Source organism: Opisthorchis viverrini, assembly GCF_000715545.1.
Source record: "Opisthorchis viverrini unplaced genomic scaffold opera_v5_41, whole genome shotgun sequence".
Taxonomy (NCBI): Eukaryota; Metazoa; Platyhelminthes; class Trematoda; order Opisthorchiida; family Opisthorchiidae; genus Opisthorchis; species Opisthorchis viverrini.
This window is the reverse complement of record NW_008751697.1, coordinates 846,017-863,047: the sequence shown is the minus strand read 5'-3', so window position 1 is coordinate 863,047 and position 17,031 is coordinate 846,017. Positions and strand designations below refer to the sequence as shown.

Genomic DNA, 17,031 nt, shown 5'->3' with positions numbered 1-17,031 from the left:
CGACACATAAAAAGAGGACGATGGGGGTCAATCTAAACTGATGTAAGCCAGTCCTACGACGAAGGCCAAACTAAGTGAAGGCAACATATGTCCTTTGGATTCTTCACCTCTGGGGAAAAGATTTTCCTAAGAACTAAACACACAACTTTCTTGGCACTAGCTCACCCACGCAGACTGACAGAATGTTCAAACGAAGTTCAAGAGGAACCATCAAATGAACCGAATCAGAAGAACTAGACCCTAGGCTGGACCCAAACACAAGTAGGTTTCTCCACCGACCCAACACTTGTTCAACCACTCTAACACACTCAAATCCCTCGGCCGACACCCAACAGAGATTTAGCTTGACTTAGTTAATTGGTTCTCCTTCAACCTTAAATCTCGACCAACCTCGGAACCTAGTCACTTGGCCTGACGAAGCTTTTGTGTCAAAAACGAAACGTTGCCCAGCAATAAATCTACCGGTTGTCACCAAACTTTTTCCAAAAACGATAAACACACCCTTCTTTATTTTGTGTGGTCATGTCTCTATAGTGATTTGGCTGCTTAGATTAAAACGGATTTAAATATGATGTTTTCTATTCACTTATTAAGTGATTACATGTGTGCTTATAAAATGGTTCACAAAAGTAATTCTTCGACAGCCGTTGTGTTTAAAACTGCAAAACTTAGATGTTGTAAACCACTCTTCTGGGCCACTCTGGATAGTCCTACGAGAACTCGGTCGTAAAAGTAGAAACTTCCAAACATTTATCAGCAAACTTATATTTACTCCTTGAACCGTTCCTATCTTCTATTCTCGCACAAACCTTTAGCTATACGCTGACCATGGGGTACGGCTGATGGTTTTCAACCAATTTAGTGTGATTATGACCGATCCGCTTTCTTCCCTTTCCTCAGTTGACTGAACCCTGTCCTTCAGGACAGCACGAGGGTGGTTGTTCGTACCATTTTTCAGATGAGTTCATCTCTAACTCATAAGTAACCCAGGCTCTGTAACAAAGATTAATCACGTTCCTTAGTATGAACTGATAAGAAAGCGAGGGCAGTGGAAAAGACCTGACAAAGTTATACGTTTACTTCTTTTATCCGTCCCTGAACCATATCTCCCAAGACATCCTCCCACTTAGCCCGAACAATTTTACTGCCATATAATACAAAGCAGCTCGGGCACCATATCACTGCATCTAACAGGCGACAGCTGGCTCGGTTGTAGTGGCAACTGAGATTCACAGTGAATAGTCTTGACAGGTTCAAGATTTTTCGATACAGCGCTGTTTTCGGGTAGAATCGCACTGAGGCTAAGCACTATAGCGGAGGCAGTTTCGATGCCACTTCTGGGTTTGCCAAATCATAACTTCGCTTACCAGCTGAGGTATTTGTAATCCGACCATTTGATACCCCCGGTATGTGCCATCACTTCCCATGGACTCATCAGTCTTTAGCGTGTGTTACCGGAGTTCCTGTCTTTGTGTGAAGTAATAATTAGACACACGGAATTTGCATTGTTATATTCCAAAGACAAGATGTGACAAAGATACTTGAATGCTTGTTGAGACTTTGTTGCCATTGAGTATTTGTGAGCTGCCTCATCCATACAAGTAGTTTCAGTGAATGAAAACACGGTAAGATGTGCTAAGTAAGAAGGCATAAAGTGTTCCCAATCACACTTTCCTGCAGGATAGTGGATAGTTGGTGATTACAGCCAGTTTTAGACTGGTGACTGAAGTTTTACCATTCGACTGTCTGCACCACACATTTTCCCTGATGTAAGCTAGTTTTTCCTTCTAAACATTGCCCTATCCATGAATGTGTACTGCCTACAGACAACCTTTGTAGACTGTTGAAATTTAGGTTTATCATCATCAGATGCAATCCTCTTCAGGTAATGTGTCCCTTAAGTTCCTCAAAGATGGACATATCAAAACGTGTTTGGCACTTCCTAATAGAATCCACCCCCTAAAATGCAGAATTATGGGACTACGTCGCCGTGAACTCTTTAAGGAGCAGTAGAATCTCCACTTTAAAAAACTTCATAGTCTTCATAGTTTCACTGTGGAGCGGTTTGACTCAAAATCTCCATTCGTTGCATTCATTCAGATGCAAATTCGATGAACTTTTCGTGTGCACATTCTTAGGCATTTGTACTCTTTTTTGCCAGGTCGTTGACACTCATGTAAAAAATCTATCAGTAACGATAGGTAGAGAAAACCTCATTTTGTTTTCTCGTTTGCTTTTTCAAGCTTTCTTTCAGTTTAGCCTCTGCATTTTTAATGGATACATCCTGTGTAACCTACAAACGCGTTGCATTTTTCAGTAAATTTGATGGTGCAATTGTGTGTGAAGACGTGACACAACCTCGTTCATTTAAAGCAGTCATAGATTACACAGGCGCGTGTCCAACCGTTGCGTCGAAGAAAACAAAATGTTTCCGTTTCATTGAGTAACAAAATTGGCAGCGATACATCGTTCTGAACGTTCCTCCAACCGTCAGATACTGCGCTGGGACGTTCATCCCAGTTTTAATGCTGTGAGCCCATTCTAACGAATGTTACATATCGGGACAGTGTAGGTTTTACTAATTTCCAGGTAGAACGATAGAGGAAACTGTATCCAAGCTACGCCGCTACACGCTTGACTACTTATCCGTGACCAAGGACGTGAATTGTTTAAGAAAGGCATCCTGCCTCTTCTGGTCTAGCGTGAATGCAAAGCAGTAATTTGGTTCTCACATGGTCGAGCAACAGGTTGGCGACAGAGTTCAATAGGAACTACACAACATCCTACAATCAAGACACATAAGTCAAGATTTAAGTTTTAGTTTGATTGAAAGTTTTTACTAGGCAAAAAACTGCCTGCTCAACAAAGTTATTGGCTATGAAATGTCACACCAAAGCACCAATGAACAGCTAGTGTACAAATTGACTGTATTATCTCCTCTCATTAAACACTTATACCGAAGTGAATTGTTCGCTATGGCTGAGTTAAAGCGTTCACGTTATTAAAAGCTTCACAGTTAACAATATCCTTTCGATACCCATAATTATTCTGATTATTCCAGAAAGCTAGCAAAATAAAGCAATTTGGTTGACGGAACACGCTACCCAAAAGGTTACTGAAAACTCTCTGACAATCCGTGACCGGTTTCACCCTTTTAGGTGCCCATCAGGTAGGTGTAGTCCCCTGAAGACAAGTTGGATAAAAGTGTTAAAAATCACTGACCCTTATCTTATGAGTAGTATGCATCGTCAAAAAAATACGCTACGATGTCTAGAATATCGTACCAACTAAAACATGAGGCATTCTTTGTGAATCACATTCAGGTGGAGAAGAATATAACAAAATTAAAAATCCAAATGGATTTATTTGGATCTGTTGTTAAAAACAACTTAGTCTGCGCATGAATGCATTTCGCAAAAACCACATACACACTTCGTTTGGAAGCTCATTTCCATCCACCTACACTGAGGATGGAGCACATATGGTGTGCTCGTATCCAGTTCTTTTTTATTCTTCTAGTATTCCCGTGTTCGCCACCAGGTAATCCCAATCTTTTGTGGTTTTTGGCATTGCAAACAACTCATCTCTACTGGTATATCTCTGAAGTAGTTTACGCTGTTAGAATTGTTGTGGCTAGTCTCAGTTTACATGGTGTTAATCTGACAGCTGCTGTGGTTACCTCTACTAGAGCTCATGTTGGTCCTGGAACTGCTGATGCTACCGATGTTGATGGTAATGCCTGCATACCTGCTCTATCCCGAAACCTGACTGATCTTTATTTCAGCGCAGTTCACTCACTCTGGAAAACCCACGATATCCTTACCGTCTGTAAGCATATCTTATAAACCCCCTGCTGATAAGGCTTCTATGCTACTTTCAATACTGGACGTCCAGAATTTGAACAGAGGCACACAAAATACTCGGACAGATAAGTACCTATGCCCTATCCTATTAGCGTTGTTTATCTATAGGGTAAACTACTGAAGAGTGAATGTATGATGGATTTTTAAGGAATCAGAATATAGACTATCCGTCTATCTCTTATCGTACATATGAGAAGCACATGCTTCTGAGGTCACTTCATCCAATAAGAATAATTCCCCACTTATAGGTGACTGTGCCTTACTAATTGGAACTCCCAAGAGGTGTGCAACAAGCGCCAAATTCAACAGGATTCTGACGCAGCTATCTAGATGGAAACTTCGTCAGGAGACCTGGCAATTGTGTGTCTGGTTTCCATCTTTGTTGCAATCATAAAAAAGTGAGAGGAATGGACAAGGAGTGTGTACAGCTCCTCCCTCACCTTGTTGCTATGGTAGCTTTTCAGAACACATTTTTCTCATATTCAGGGGTACCTCTCTGCTGTTTCTACGGGACGCGATGGCTGTCACGACGGTTTTTTGAGTGAGTTTCTATGGAAATCTTCAAAACGTTTGATATTACTGACAGTATTCTTCGAAGAATCTAGGATTAACCTGCACCTAATTGAGTCGAACTTTTCTCCTTGAATTTCTACACTTGCCGCAACTCAGTAGACCAGTCACTACTATAGACGGAATACATGCATCTGCAAAGCAGGCCGATTTTGACGAGAAGCTCAGCCGAATGTCAGGTAGATCTCTGGTTAATTATACTCTCCAACTGACTGTGCTGCGCAAAAGCTGTTTCATTCTCTAGTTGACAAGGTATTTTAAATATCGGAGCATATTGCCTTCACGTAACACACTACTACTGCTGAAGACTGTTTGACAGCTAACTGGGTTTTCAATGACCTCGATCTATACTTTAGTCTGCCGTCTGTGTTTACAGTACTCTCCCTTTAGGGTGATCACTTCAAGAGAGCAGCGAAATAAGTTACTATGGAGAGGATGGTTTCCATAAGGAGACCAACGATGACAAAATGTTCGTAATCTAAAGATCAATAGACCTTCCATCAGGGATCCTATGCCCGAGAATCCCATCATCTTTGATTCAGACCAGTATACACCTGCATCATGATACAGCTTTATCAATCGGCGATAAATTTCCGTAGGTTATTTCATTCCCGCAGCCGTAATTTTCGCTCGCTTACGCTCCGGTGGGTTTACTTGGTTAATAATAAACCATCGTAAAGTCGAGAATCTTGGTTACTCCTTAAAGTGAAATTTATCTTCAATGCATATATTTTTATGAAGACACAGGCAGTAGTCTGTACCCAAACACCAGGATTACCATAACGTCCAGTTAACGATTGAATCGAAACAGTGATAGCTTGCTCCCTCCACCAAATTCAACCTTCAAACCCATGATGGCTTAGGATGTCAAAATGAATTTGAACGCAAATTTACGGAACGCTCTGAAGTCAACCACACTGATTTCGGTATGCTCAATCATCTAAACGTTCCTAAACTGAATTAACTCATTAGCAAGAATCATAATAATGAGTGACAGATGTAGGAAAAAAATAAACACAGGCGGAATCAAACAGGTGAATGATACCGTAGTAGGATTGTTACGCACGTTGAGTTATTCGCTATAATATATGAACAGACACATTAACGTATTGGTCCTGACTGTTTTCTGACTTTTTTATTGAGATATTCGTGATTCTGGAGGCGCTAACCCTAGGTATAGCTATAGCTAGGCATAGATATTCCACAAACGGCTCCGAGAACAATGTGAGGTTTCATCCTGAACTTCCAAGTTTTTATTTCATGTCCGTCTGAACACGTACACACCATCTGTGCTTAAACTGACCTACCGCGATCATTTGTTTTGGCAATCTGGTAATCTGTATACCGTCTCTAATTCGAATCACATTCCGATTGGGCAATTTTTCGCAACCGTTGATTTAATGTGGTGTTGATCCCTACAACTACGAGGGAACCGTAAGTGGAGACCCAGATGTATATTCTATAGCTTCTTTCATTCACAAGAGCACTCTTCCGTTTTGCAACACCAAGGATCTGATGAGTAACAAGCAACTTCTGTTATACGCCCAGCTCATTTCTCTTTCAGACTATGCGGCTATTAAAGCATTCAAATCATATCCTGGATTGTACCCCTTTGAAAGAGTCTGAATTGTCTTTAGCATAGTGCTGCTGACCCCTCACTGCGTACGTTTAGGCTAGAGTCTTTACAGCTCACACAAAATCCTCAGTTCCATCAATACACCTATACGTGGCTACCCATTTGGTCTGACGTCACTCGTCCAAACTTCCATGTGCTGACGCACCAAAATAGGATTAAGTGCATGATTGCTCCCGTCACTTGGTTGCGAGACTTTGATCTGCTTCTAGACTTCTGGAAAAAGCATTCAAGCCCTATATTTTTACAGAACAGATGTTAGCGTACTTCATGTAAATAATGTCTGATCTTGATGCTGATATATTGTTGCTTTATATGAGTTTTCATCCCTCTGTCATATTGTAGAGCACTATGATGCGATTGGTACTTATTCATTTTTTTCGCTGAATCTCAGACTAACTTTGGGCTTTTTAATGCTTCTTTCAAAAAGTTTGTAACACATGAACACAGCAACAGTTGTGATTTTACGCTACACTGTCCCCGTACCTCATGAAATTCCACAGAGTAATTTGTCGTGTAATACGATCGACAAATTAACAAGTGAGTATAAGTCTCGTAACAAAAATATGGACCACAGACGTCACGCCACTCGTGTCGCTCTAGAGGGGTACCTCAAAAAATACCCTCCACGTGTAAAGAATGAGTACATTCAGTGATCTTGAACTATTCTGCATTAGATGGCGTGGTTGATTTCGTCACAACCCAATAAACGTAGCAGGTTTTGATGCATGTTTCGGTTGAACCAGTTCAAAGATTCCAAAGTGCGATTCCTGTCGGCAATTCAGACGGTGCGCAAATCCGGCAGAGTGCACTTAAACAACTGCCCTGTTAGCTTGACCAATATTATTTGCCCATCAGGGAAAAGGAAGCAGAAGCTTTGGCAAACTCCCTCTTCCCAAAATCGGCTCTCCATGACGACACACCTATGGGTGCGCATAAATCATTGACCTGCTTGCCGAATGTGTACTTTCCTATGTGCTGTTTAAACATAACGCAGCCTCTGTTGGTTATTTCACAGCAACTCATTTCTACTTAGGAGAAATCAACAGTAGGTCAAAGTTCATTTTAATAATCTTTGGTGAGACAATTCCTCTAGATGGGAAATTATCTACAGGCCAATAATGTTGGTGAACATTTAAATTCACTACCTTGGAAGGAACTGTGTTGCAGTCTTGCATCATAACTCACCCGCTGCGGTAACTGACAAGTCTGCCATGGTTTGGACTGCTTCCGATCATCCGGTTGAATCATCTTGGATGAAACATCTTGTGCAACTTCGCTGCACAGTTTACGGAATCCGAATCTGTGAATGGGATAGAATTCGCACGATAACAGTTACAGATAGACACAACTGTCGTTCGCCGAAACAGTCTTTTATGGGACAACGAGGCAATTCCTAGGAAGAACGATACTAGATGCCACAGAAACATTCGTCCGTCTACTTCGGTAGGCGTAATTCTCTCACACTAAGCAACCTTAACCTGGTATATGGGTGTGATTAGAATGGCAGCTAGCGAATATACACTCATTTGCAAACTAATTTGGTTTTTTCGAGATACTCACCTGAAACCCAGCTGGATCTCTCGCTTGTGATGTTTTCAGGTTGGGTTCCAGGTGAGTCTCTCGAAAAAACCAAATAAGTTTGCAAATGAGTGTATATCCGCTAATTGCGTGCAATTTGGTTTCAAGTAGAACGTAAGGTTGACAGAAACCCGGGGACTGCGCTTACCTGATGAGCCCCAAAATAAGGCGAAACCGGTCGTGGGCTGTAGACGGGTTTTCAGCAACCTTATGAGTAGTACATTACAAAGAACAGCAGTTACTTTAAACCTCAAGGTTTTCTCTTGCTGATACCTGGCCGAATGATAATTATACAAAAGGCCTGTTCATTTAAATGCTCATTCAGATTAAAGCCTGCAATACCAGGCAACCGAAAACCCAAAATAATGGAACATTTTTCGTAACGCATATGTTCCCGTTTCGAGATGACCGAGTGGTTTGATCGCGAATATACTGACCATGTCCGTGCTCCCAAATCGATCTATGCATCTCGACTTCCCCTCTCTAGACTTGGTCATCCTAGCAGCATCCCAGCTTTTTTGGGTAAAATGGCAGCTGCGCACTGAAGGAGCGCTACAGCTGAACTATTTACTTTTTATTTATTTATTCATAATGTCCCGTGGCTATGTATGACAAAATGATCTAAAGCCAGACTACAAGTGCTAACAGTATGTTTCAACTGGATTTAGAAACTGAAGGCTGTTGAATACACTGCTTATATCTTCTTGGCTAGAAAGCCTAGTTGAAGGAATATCTGGCAAACAGAAAACCTTACAAGGGTACATGACTTCATTTCTATTCTGAGGAGAGCATTTTTCGAAAGGTCTCTGGGACTATATATTATGGAAACTACTATTTGGTTCTAGTACTTATATGTGGCGATAACCAACATTTGAAAAAACTTGCAGGCCACAATAATTTCAACCATGAGTAAAACCTTTGAAAATTCTGGATCACCGTTCGTTTTTGGCTGACGAGAGACGGAGCAAGCATGTTATGATATCGGACAAAAACTGACCATTAACTAGACTACTACTCGATAAGTAAAATAAATCGAAAACATGAAATGGAACAACTAATTGTAAACGCGAGGTACCGGGTATGTCTCTTGGCGAACACTTTTTGTGGGATGAACAGCGAAATGTGACGTGTCTTAACAACAAAATATAACGGCAAATATGTCCTTTAAAACGCACTGTTCCATATCCAGTTTGGCGCGAAGCTCACTCTGTGCATCCCCCACTTGCTGAAGCCGAAAGTGAAGCACTTTAAGTTGTTCATCGATGCGTGCCTGTAGTCCATCCAGCCTGAAAGATCGTTGTTCAGGGGATGACAACACAAATATAAGGCAGTGTTATACTTGTATTATACTTGTGTTATACTTGTATTACTGTATTGTTATTGTGTGAAATATGGACTGAGTCAGTTGTACAGGAACCATTTGGCTGTTGTTTAAATAATTTCGTTCGTTGACAATAAGATTTTAGCACGTGCGTTATCCGTAGATCCTGTTTTTGCAACCAACAGATAGCCCGAGATTTATACGGTTTGTTTAGCATAATTCACAAGTGGGATTGGTCCAAGTGGTTAGAGCGCGAATTTACTGACTGGAAGGTCCGTGGTTCGAACCCTCTCTCGACTTCCCCTGTCTAGGCTTGGGCAACTTGGCAGTATCAAAGCCCTCATGCTTCCTTCGTGTGGCATGGCAGCTACGCACCGAAAGGGTGTTACAGTTGAACGATTATTATTATTATTATTATTATCATTATTATTATTATTAATTGACAAGTACCCTACCTGGTCCGATTTCATCACCTGTCTAACATCAAAACGAAAGTGGTGATGAGTTCTGATCCACTCAGTGAAGTGGTCCTTTTGAGGTGAAATCAGCTGGCTTGTATTTTTCTAGGTTAAACATCTTATGTAATGCGATGTGCTTTGACGCGATCTGATCTCTGTTCAACCACATATCCTTCGCTTTGCGATTTCCTGGCATGCCGTAATCAGCTGTAACCGGTAGCCTGCTTTATCCCACACTGATGGACTGATGGGCTATCAGATAGTCACCCAGATCTAAAAAATCACGAAGTCCAAAATAACCACTATACTGTTTGCAGCCTCTACACTGAAACTGACGTATTACCTTGCCTAAAGCCTCTCACTAATCAGTCTCTGCTTGGGTAAAATATCCACATAATATGTCACTGAAATCCTCACCTAAACAAAGTTACAATCTGGCAAAAAATTAATGAAGATTGCACAATGGACTCATTCAGTGAAACAGTTGGACACTAGATAACAAATGCTCACATTCAAAAACCTAATGCTGCATGGCCAACATCCGTTGCGATCTCCCCCTTTTACCGTAGATGTATATCAAGGGTGTAGCTTAGCTGGTATAGCATACCAGCACTGGTTCCGACACGTGTACTGTATTAATCTTCGCAGTGGTTGCACCAGAAGCCTTTCGTTATTCAATGGTTTTCAGGGTTAGCGAACCATAAATTTATAGATTCAAGAGGAACTAGTTAGAAAGTGAAGACGGGTTTCGATAAGAAACTGACAGGTTCAACAATTTCAGTTTTTGATTTGATCACGATAACCAGTGGCCAAGCTGAATGGATGTGGCTAAGTAAGCATCCGAGCAACACCAAGTCAGCGACTGATTCAGCGTTTGTGGTGAGTAAATAAGGCGCGGTATCAATCACTAAATTCTTCGGACTAAGTAAAGTGAAAAGTTGACTCAGCTGATACACATTGGGGTAAGATTCACCGAAAACAACACTCACATGTGTTTGTACCGATCCTCAGTAAGCTTTGTCCATTTCGGATCGACATTATCGTTGGGATTTGCCGGATCAAGTGATGAACCAGGAGAAAATTGATTACTACATTTCAACAATTTCTGCGACAAACCAGCCAACTTGCTGTCCATTTCTCCTCGAAGTCTGGACGCCTTAAATGTTATAAGCGAACAGTGCAGATGAGTCCAACATTACATGTAATCGTACAACGGATGGACATGAACTTACCAGTGCGTCCATATTCATGGTTAGGCGGTTATACTGTTCATCAACCTTCCGACTAAGCGCATTCACCTCAATTTCAAGGGCGGATATCTTAGCCTTCACAATTCGGACTTCATTGCTCAAACGAGACGTGGCTCCATTTTCCACCGATGTCTGGCCTGTGGTCGTTTCCAACTTAGAGATACTAGCAAAAAGATTATGAAGAAACAATCGATTCTGAATAATCGTGCATGATGCATCGTATTAAATGTTTCAACAGGTGCTGATAGCGAGAGCCTTGAACACCACCCGTTGCAGAACTAATTCACGTTTCTTAACCAAAATCTTTCACTTGCATTTTTAGTACGGAAGGAATAGTTGGTGTGTGCTTAAACGACTAACCTATAAATTATCCTATCAGCATTCCTGTTATACAGCGGTTACGATAGCTGTCTCCCTGTTCGTCACCGGTTGCCTTGAGCAAAAGGAATTTCCGTCGCACCTTCTAATCTATATTCATCATTCGTCAAGAAAATCAACCGTATTATAGCAACCATTCCAGCATGGAGAAGAACCAGCTGCATGTCGCAGAGACATAAAACGAAAAACATCCTTGTGAATCCTTGTTATCTATATCAACAGTTCACGAGGGAGTGGAAATTCCCCTCTGGTGAGGAAATAGGGCAGAGAGATTTGGTCATTCATCTTCTTACACGAAACATCTCATTGAATATTTTATATAAACGTAAGCCTCCATATTCTGACAAGATTCAAACGCATGAGCCTGTTAAACTGTGGTTTCGCTTTTTTATTATCTTATTGTTTATTCGCTTGGTTTATTCACCATGTAGCATGTCGCCAGTCTTGCATGCTTCTGTTACCCAGCAACTGTAACCCGGAGGTGAAGTTATATCTTGCTAACTAGTTGAGATGCATGATCAATAGTGATGGTCAACGTACGTAGTATCGTTCGCCTTTGTGTAACTCATGCACGCAAAACAGATGAGGAAACATGTCTGACTTGCGCTACCAGAGAGATATTAGTTGAAAAAACAATCACTTTCACTTTTCTTGGGGGCAAAACAACGAATTCGTTTCCTGTCCCTTTTGAGAGGATTCACTTCGGAGCATCCAGCATTGAAGTGACAGATGAAACACATTTCTCTAGAGGGTCAAAAATACCACCATCAGAGGAAGATAAGTTACAACTTAACCCAATCACCTGACATTCTTTTAAGGGGATTGGTGCGGTTCACAGGATTGAAGTGGACAAAATTTTGGGTATCTTTGGCCTATAAACTGTTCATATTAGGTGAGCAGAGGCGCATTAAGGAATATAACAAAAAACTGCTCAATTTTTAGAAAAGTGCATGTAGGTATGATGTGAGACCCGAGAAAAGTTTCGGATTACTTATAACTTCGTGATCTCCGGGCAAAACGTCCTTAAGAAAAGGGTAATGTTATGACCATTCCCAGTGTCACATTTGATTTTAACAGAGATCGATAGCAACCTGATACGACTATTGGAGGGGTTTGTTGACCTGGTTAAGCATCCAAAACCGTCAAGTGGCATTCAAAATCCGTTTGGAGGTATATGGTTAGCACCAACTTCTTCTGCTCCTATTGAATGTGACGGATCAAATGCGCGAGGGAGCTTCCTGGGAAAAAAACAGTGTATTGGTCTCCTGCCATGCCGCAGTTCACATTCTGTGCCACATTCCTGGATGCTTATCTAGGATATTTTTATTATTTTTGTGGGGTGCAACTGCAAGTCATGGACACATGAAAACCCTTAACCTGCTATTGTGTATTTTTAAGCTGAAATGAGTCCGTTTATTGATACATTCAGGAAAAATAAGCGATAGCTGCACGAGCATACTGCAGAAATTTCTGAAAGATGAGGAGCGAATACGGCCAGACGGCGTATCCTAATTATTTAAACTTGGTTGTGATGGGTTTGTGGTGGTTAAGGTTCGGGAAAGGCATGTGCCAGCCACGCGTCTCTGACCTTACTCTTTGCTCACGGCCGTACGTTTTGTCCGAACCTTTATATATCGCTTGCAAGACAACTGGAAGGCGTTGGATCTCAAGATCCTTTGCGTCCAACTAGGCACATCGGCACTTGATCCCTCAAGATTTCCAAAGTTCTCCTTATGGAGGGCAACTCTAGCAACTGTCCATCAGATTAAACACAAGAGAAGTGCGGTTTGAGTTTTTCCTGGCAAATATAAGCTGTAACACCCTTTCGGTGCCTAACCGCCATGCCACAAGAATGAAGGACGAAGGCTGGGATCTGCCAGGTTTGTCCAAGCCTAGACAGTGGAAGTCGAGGGGTCAACGTCAGGTTCGAACCACGAACCTTCGCGCTCTAACCACTGTGCCATCTCGACCCGGCAAGCATAAGAACTTTCATACAAGCTTCGCGTCAAGTTATCATTCACACCTTTACACTCAAGATACTTTTCTTTTTCAGTCGCAGACAAGGCGGGTAAGACTCATAGGCTTCAGATTCAGGCTGAATAGATAAAACAAATTTCGAGATATGCAAATGAATGCTCATTTTGGAAATCTACCTTGTTGGCATCCTTAATAATGCAATATCAGGGATTGCAGGCAGTAGCGGAGAACTTCTCTCAGTTACTCTTACGATTTACAGTGTAAAGATTATTGAAATTGTGTGTTCTAGGGATCCCAAGGGGTCCAAACAGCAGGAGAATCAACTGTTCTCTCCAATGTAGTTCCATATGGATGAAATTATGAGTGCAGAAAGAATGTGTGCATTAGAGAAGCCCTCCCTTACTGCAAAACAACTAAATATCTGAGGAGGCTTTCCGCAAATGCCTTAGCGCCCGGTAGGCTAGCACATAGTTCCGTCAAGATGAAAATCTACAACAAATCATAACTACAAAATAGTTAAGTGAGTTAGTCGACGGGAATCTGGAACAATTAAATTTGATAAAGATCATGGCGCAAGTGGAGAGCAGTCCATCAGGAACCATTCAGAGTTGGTCAGTAGTCAGGTAAAAGAGTACGCCAAAAGAAATCCAAGCGATGCGTGTATGGGGCGAAAATATCGCTTTCAGCAACCTGTTCATGTTGTACATAGGCTGACTACCTAACTAAATTGGAAGATACTAAAAGGTCTTGAGGAGCCCGTAATAGTTCGCTTCGGCGCGGCTTCAGCCTGTCACCAAGGTTCGAGTGTTCAATACCCTCATACGAATGTGAACTCTAGCTTATACGGGCTGAAAATATCATACCGTCCATGGGGCAACATGGACCAAGTGAGTAGAGCGCGAATTTACTGACCGGAAGGTCCATGGTTCGAACCCGACCTCTGCCTCTCGATTTCTCCTGTCTAGACTTGTCAACCTGGCCCTCGTGCTTCCCTCTAGTGGCATGGCAGCTAGCCACCGAAATAGTGCTACAGCTGAACGATTTTTTTCTACAAAACACCTCAATCACCTGGTGGCAGTGGCAGATAAGTGACGCCCAGCTGCAACAATATGCCTACCACAGACGTAATGACGACACTGATGGGGGTAACGATTGGCCGTGGAACGTGAATTCCGAGAGCCATTATTTATTTGGATTCAGGTGGAAAATGTAAATGATGCCAAGCGATGAAACATGAAGCCACTGAATTTTCGGTTATTCCCTATCGGGTCTTGTGGACCCCTCAAAAGAGGTTTCCGCATATCACATACAGACCCGGAGGGAAAGACGTCAGCACACAATATTGTGAAAGACATGCTTATCTAGAAATCGATATTCGTTAGTCTAAGTGTTAACCTTTCACTCCCAGCGCCCCTCTATGAGGCGAAAATTAATTTCACCGTGAGAACAGGCAAAGTTATGAGACCTCTGGGATTGGCGAAAGCCATGGATTGGCAGACAGAACGGCAAGTGACCCCTAGCATTCTAACAGCCAGGCATCTATAGGCATTACGCCGTACATTCCTAAGCAGAACGTATGATGCATCTTTTGAAAGAACCGTAAGAGATTTGAGGCTAGAGTACTTTTGAAATTTTCGTTCTGAACACCGCCAACCTGAACGATTGCCTAAAGTCGAAGCCTAAAGTCCTAACAAGGCTGCTATAGACCACGTAAGGATACTTCAATTTTAACGCCGTCATTGGAACTTGTCTACCTTTACAGTCGATGCATTTTTCAGTACAAGACTTTTATGCGCATATGTATTGCGACTATGTTCATCCTGTTTCCATAACCCCTTCTTTACTGTCGTATGAAGAAACCGCTTAGGTACCATTGATTTTCTCTATGAGCTTTTGTCCAGAATTGGGCAACCGTGTTCCTTGACACTGAAAACCAGCTCGAGATACGGATACGTAATACGCTTTTGTTCAAACTGAGTTGGTGTTACCAAGGAGCTCGTTGAAATTTCAACGACAGTATCTCATTCACAATATTCCTCCCCAAATTCGCCACACAAAAGCCGCCTCATCTTTCAATCGGAAATGTTTTGGAGATATAGAAGTTCATCTCCTAAAATATTATCCACAAGCTCGATGAAAACCCTGAACAGTCCAGTACTTGTTTCACCCACCCGATGAGCACGAAATACCAGTGGTGAGCCTTATGAGTAGTATCGTCCGAAGTATTAGTCTATAAGATTAATAATTGTGATGGATAATAACAATGATAATAATAATAATGGATGATAGTAATAATGGATAACAATAATGGATAGCTTATTGAGGCCATCCAGTCATTGTGTAAGGGATACAAGGATAAGCCTACATTTCTCTTCTGTTCAGCAGTACAGACCACACATTCAGTACTTACACTAACAGTGAACTCAACTATCAACCGCTTTGAAAATGAGTTGCCCAACTCACCGCATATCCAGTCGATTAAGCTGTTCATCAAGACGTTCGGTTAAGGACATCACCACGTGACGTACAGCCAACATTGAGCCGGGATTGATATCTACTCCCTATTAATGAGTAAAAAGAAAAGTTCAGGTGTGAGGAGTCATGGTGAATAGTACATACCGGACCATAAAAACCGATCGTGTTTTCCAGCTTTCTAGGAAGATGCTTCCCTTGTCCATTACCGGTCCAACTACCCCTGGATGGAGAACGGCGCCGTTCAACCAAAGACATGCGTGCTTCCAACCGGCGTACACGTTCAGTTAAGTTAGCTGTGTCGTCAGTAAATGAGTTGTCGTGCATGTAAGATGGCGAGTTTACTCGATTGTCCAACCTAGGTAAACTTGACATTTTCAGCTGTCCGGGTAGGACATTCCATGTTATGTTGTGGCATTAAAAAGAGGACTGAAAAGTAGACAGTTCCTGTTGATTGGCTGGATAGACCAACAGTCTATTGGTGCATCACGAAACAGAAGCGGAAATACTTCCGTACAAAAATAGACAATAAGCTTGGGTAAGCTTGGCATACCTGGCACTGCAAACTGAGTAACGTCTCTTGATAAGCTTAGTGATTGTCAACACTTGAAATGGTGGCAAATTTGTGATCATACTCCCTTAAAAGCTCAGCCAACAATTCCATCAAAGCACTTACTGAATAGGTTAGAGTTCGCCAGTTCTTTGGGCTTGTATATACTGGAGTCTTAGGGCCGTTGTGGGTCAGCGTAAAGTGAATTCATATCAAACAGCTCGTTAATTATTGACTTTACTTAATGCCGCCTCAGCAAGAGGTCTTGGGACTATTAGTGACCCAATGGTGAGTGGATACCATCCGAAGAACGCGTGCAGAGATCACCCAATGGGACAGCTGGGTTGCCTTGATTGGTCGGAACAATAATCAAAGTGAATGATAACAGAAAACAATGGGAAAACAATGGGGAAAACAATGGGAAATATTCCCGATGGAATCGCAAGCCAAATTAACAAGTATACAGAAGGCTACCCAAAAATATAGAATACTGAGGCCGTCGAAAAAACATTAGTTAGGGGTAACGAAACGAAAGGCAATTTCTCCAAACATTTCACCCATACAAACTATTTCCGGTTTTCGGGTCATCAGCTTTCTTCGAAGTTACTCTCAACTTCAGATGAGATGAACACTTAAAGGCTGTTACCTCTGAAAAGTTATATGCACTGAGAACTTTCACCTCGGTCTTAGAACACATAAAATACAGCAACAAAAACAAAACACTAAAATACACACGCGAATGTTTGAACAAAGCGGCTCTCATCATACGGCCAATAAACGGTTGGAACTTAAGTGATCAATGAAATTCTTCCCATCACCGTAGTTTTTGGAGAAAACATATATGGACGTGATATCGTGTAATTTAATTTGAATTGTTTGGCCACATCGTTTCACATATTTTGCAGCCAACGAGTTTATAGAAACTGGTTTTATCCGCGACGGTTGTTTCACATTTCAAGATTTAGTTAAATTGGCTCA

The 17,031-nt window shown here is 41.8% G+C and overlaps 1 protein-coding gene across 1 annotated transcript in view; it reads right to left on the bottom strand.

Annotated features, from left to right (window-relative positions):
- T265_13152 (hypothetical protein) overlaps window positions 1–15,830 on the bottom strand; it is a gene marked incomplete at both ends in the record, with an annotated part of 33,088 nt that extends 17,258 nt beyond the window's left edge. The window contains 6 exons of the mRNA XM_009167459.1: window positions 7,255–7,369; window positions 8,823–8,933; window positions 10,416–10,582; window positions 10,626–10,839; window positions 15,495–15,592; window positions 15,651–15,830. Coding sequence (XP_009165723.1) covers window positions 7,255–7,369; window positions 8,823–8,933; window positions 10,416–10,582; window positions 10,626–10,839; window positions 15,495–15,592; window positions 15,651–15,830 — 885 coding nt within the window. The remainder of the gene's footprint in view (window positions 1–7,254; window positions 7,370–8,822; window positions 8,934–10,415; window positions 10,583–10,625; window positions 10,840–15,494; window positions 15,593–15,650) is intronic.
- Between the last annotated feature and the right edge of the window lie 1,201 nt (window positions 15,831–17,031).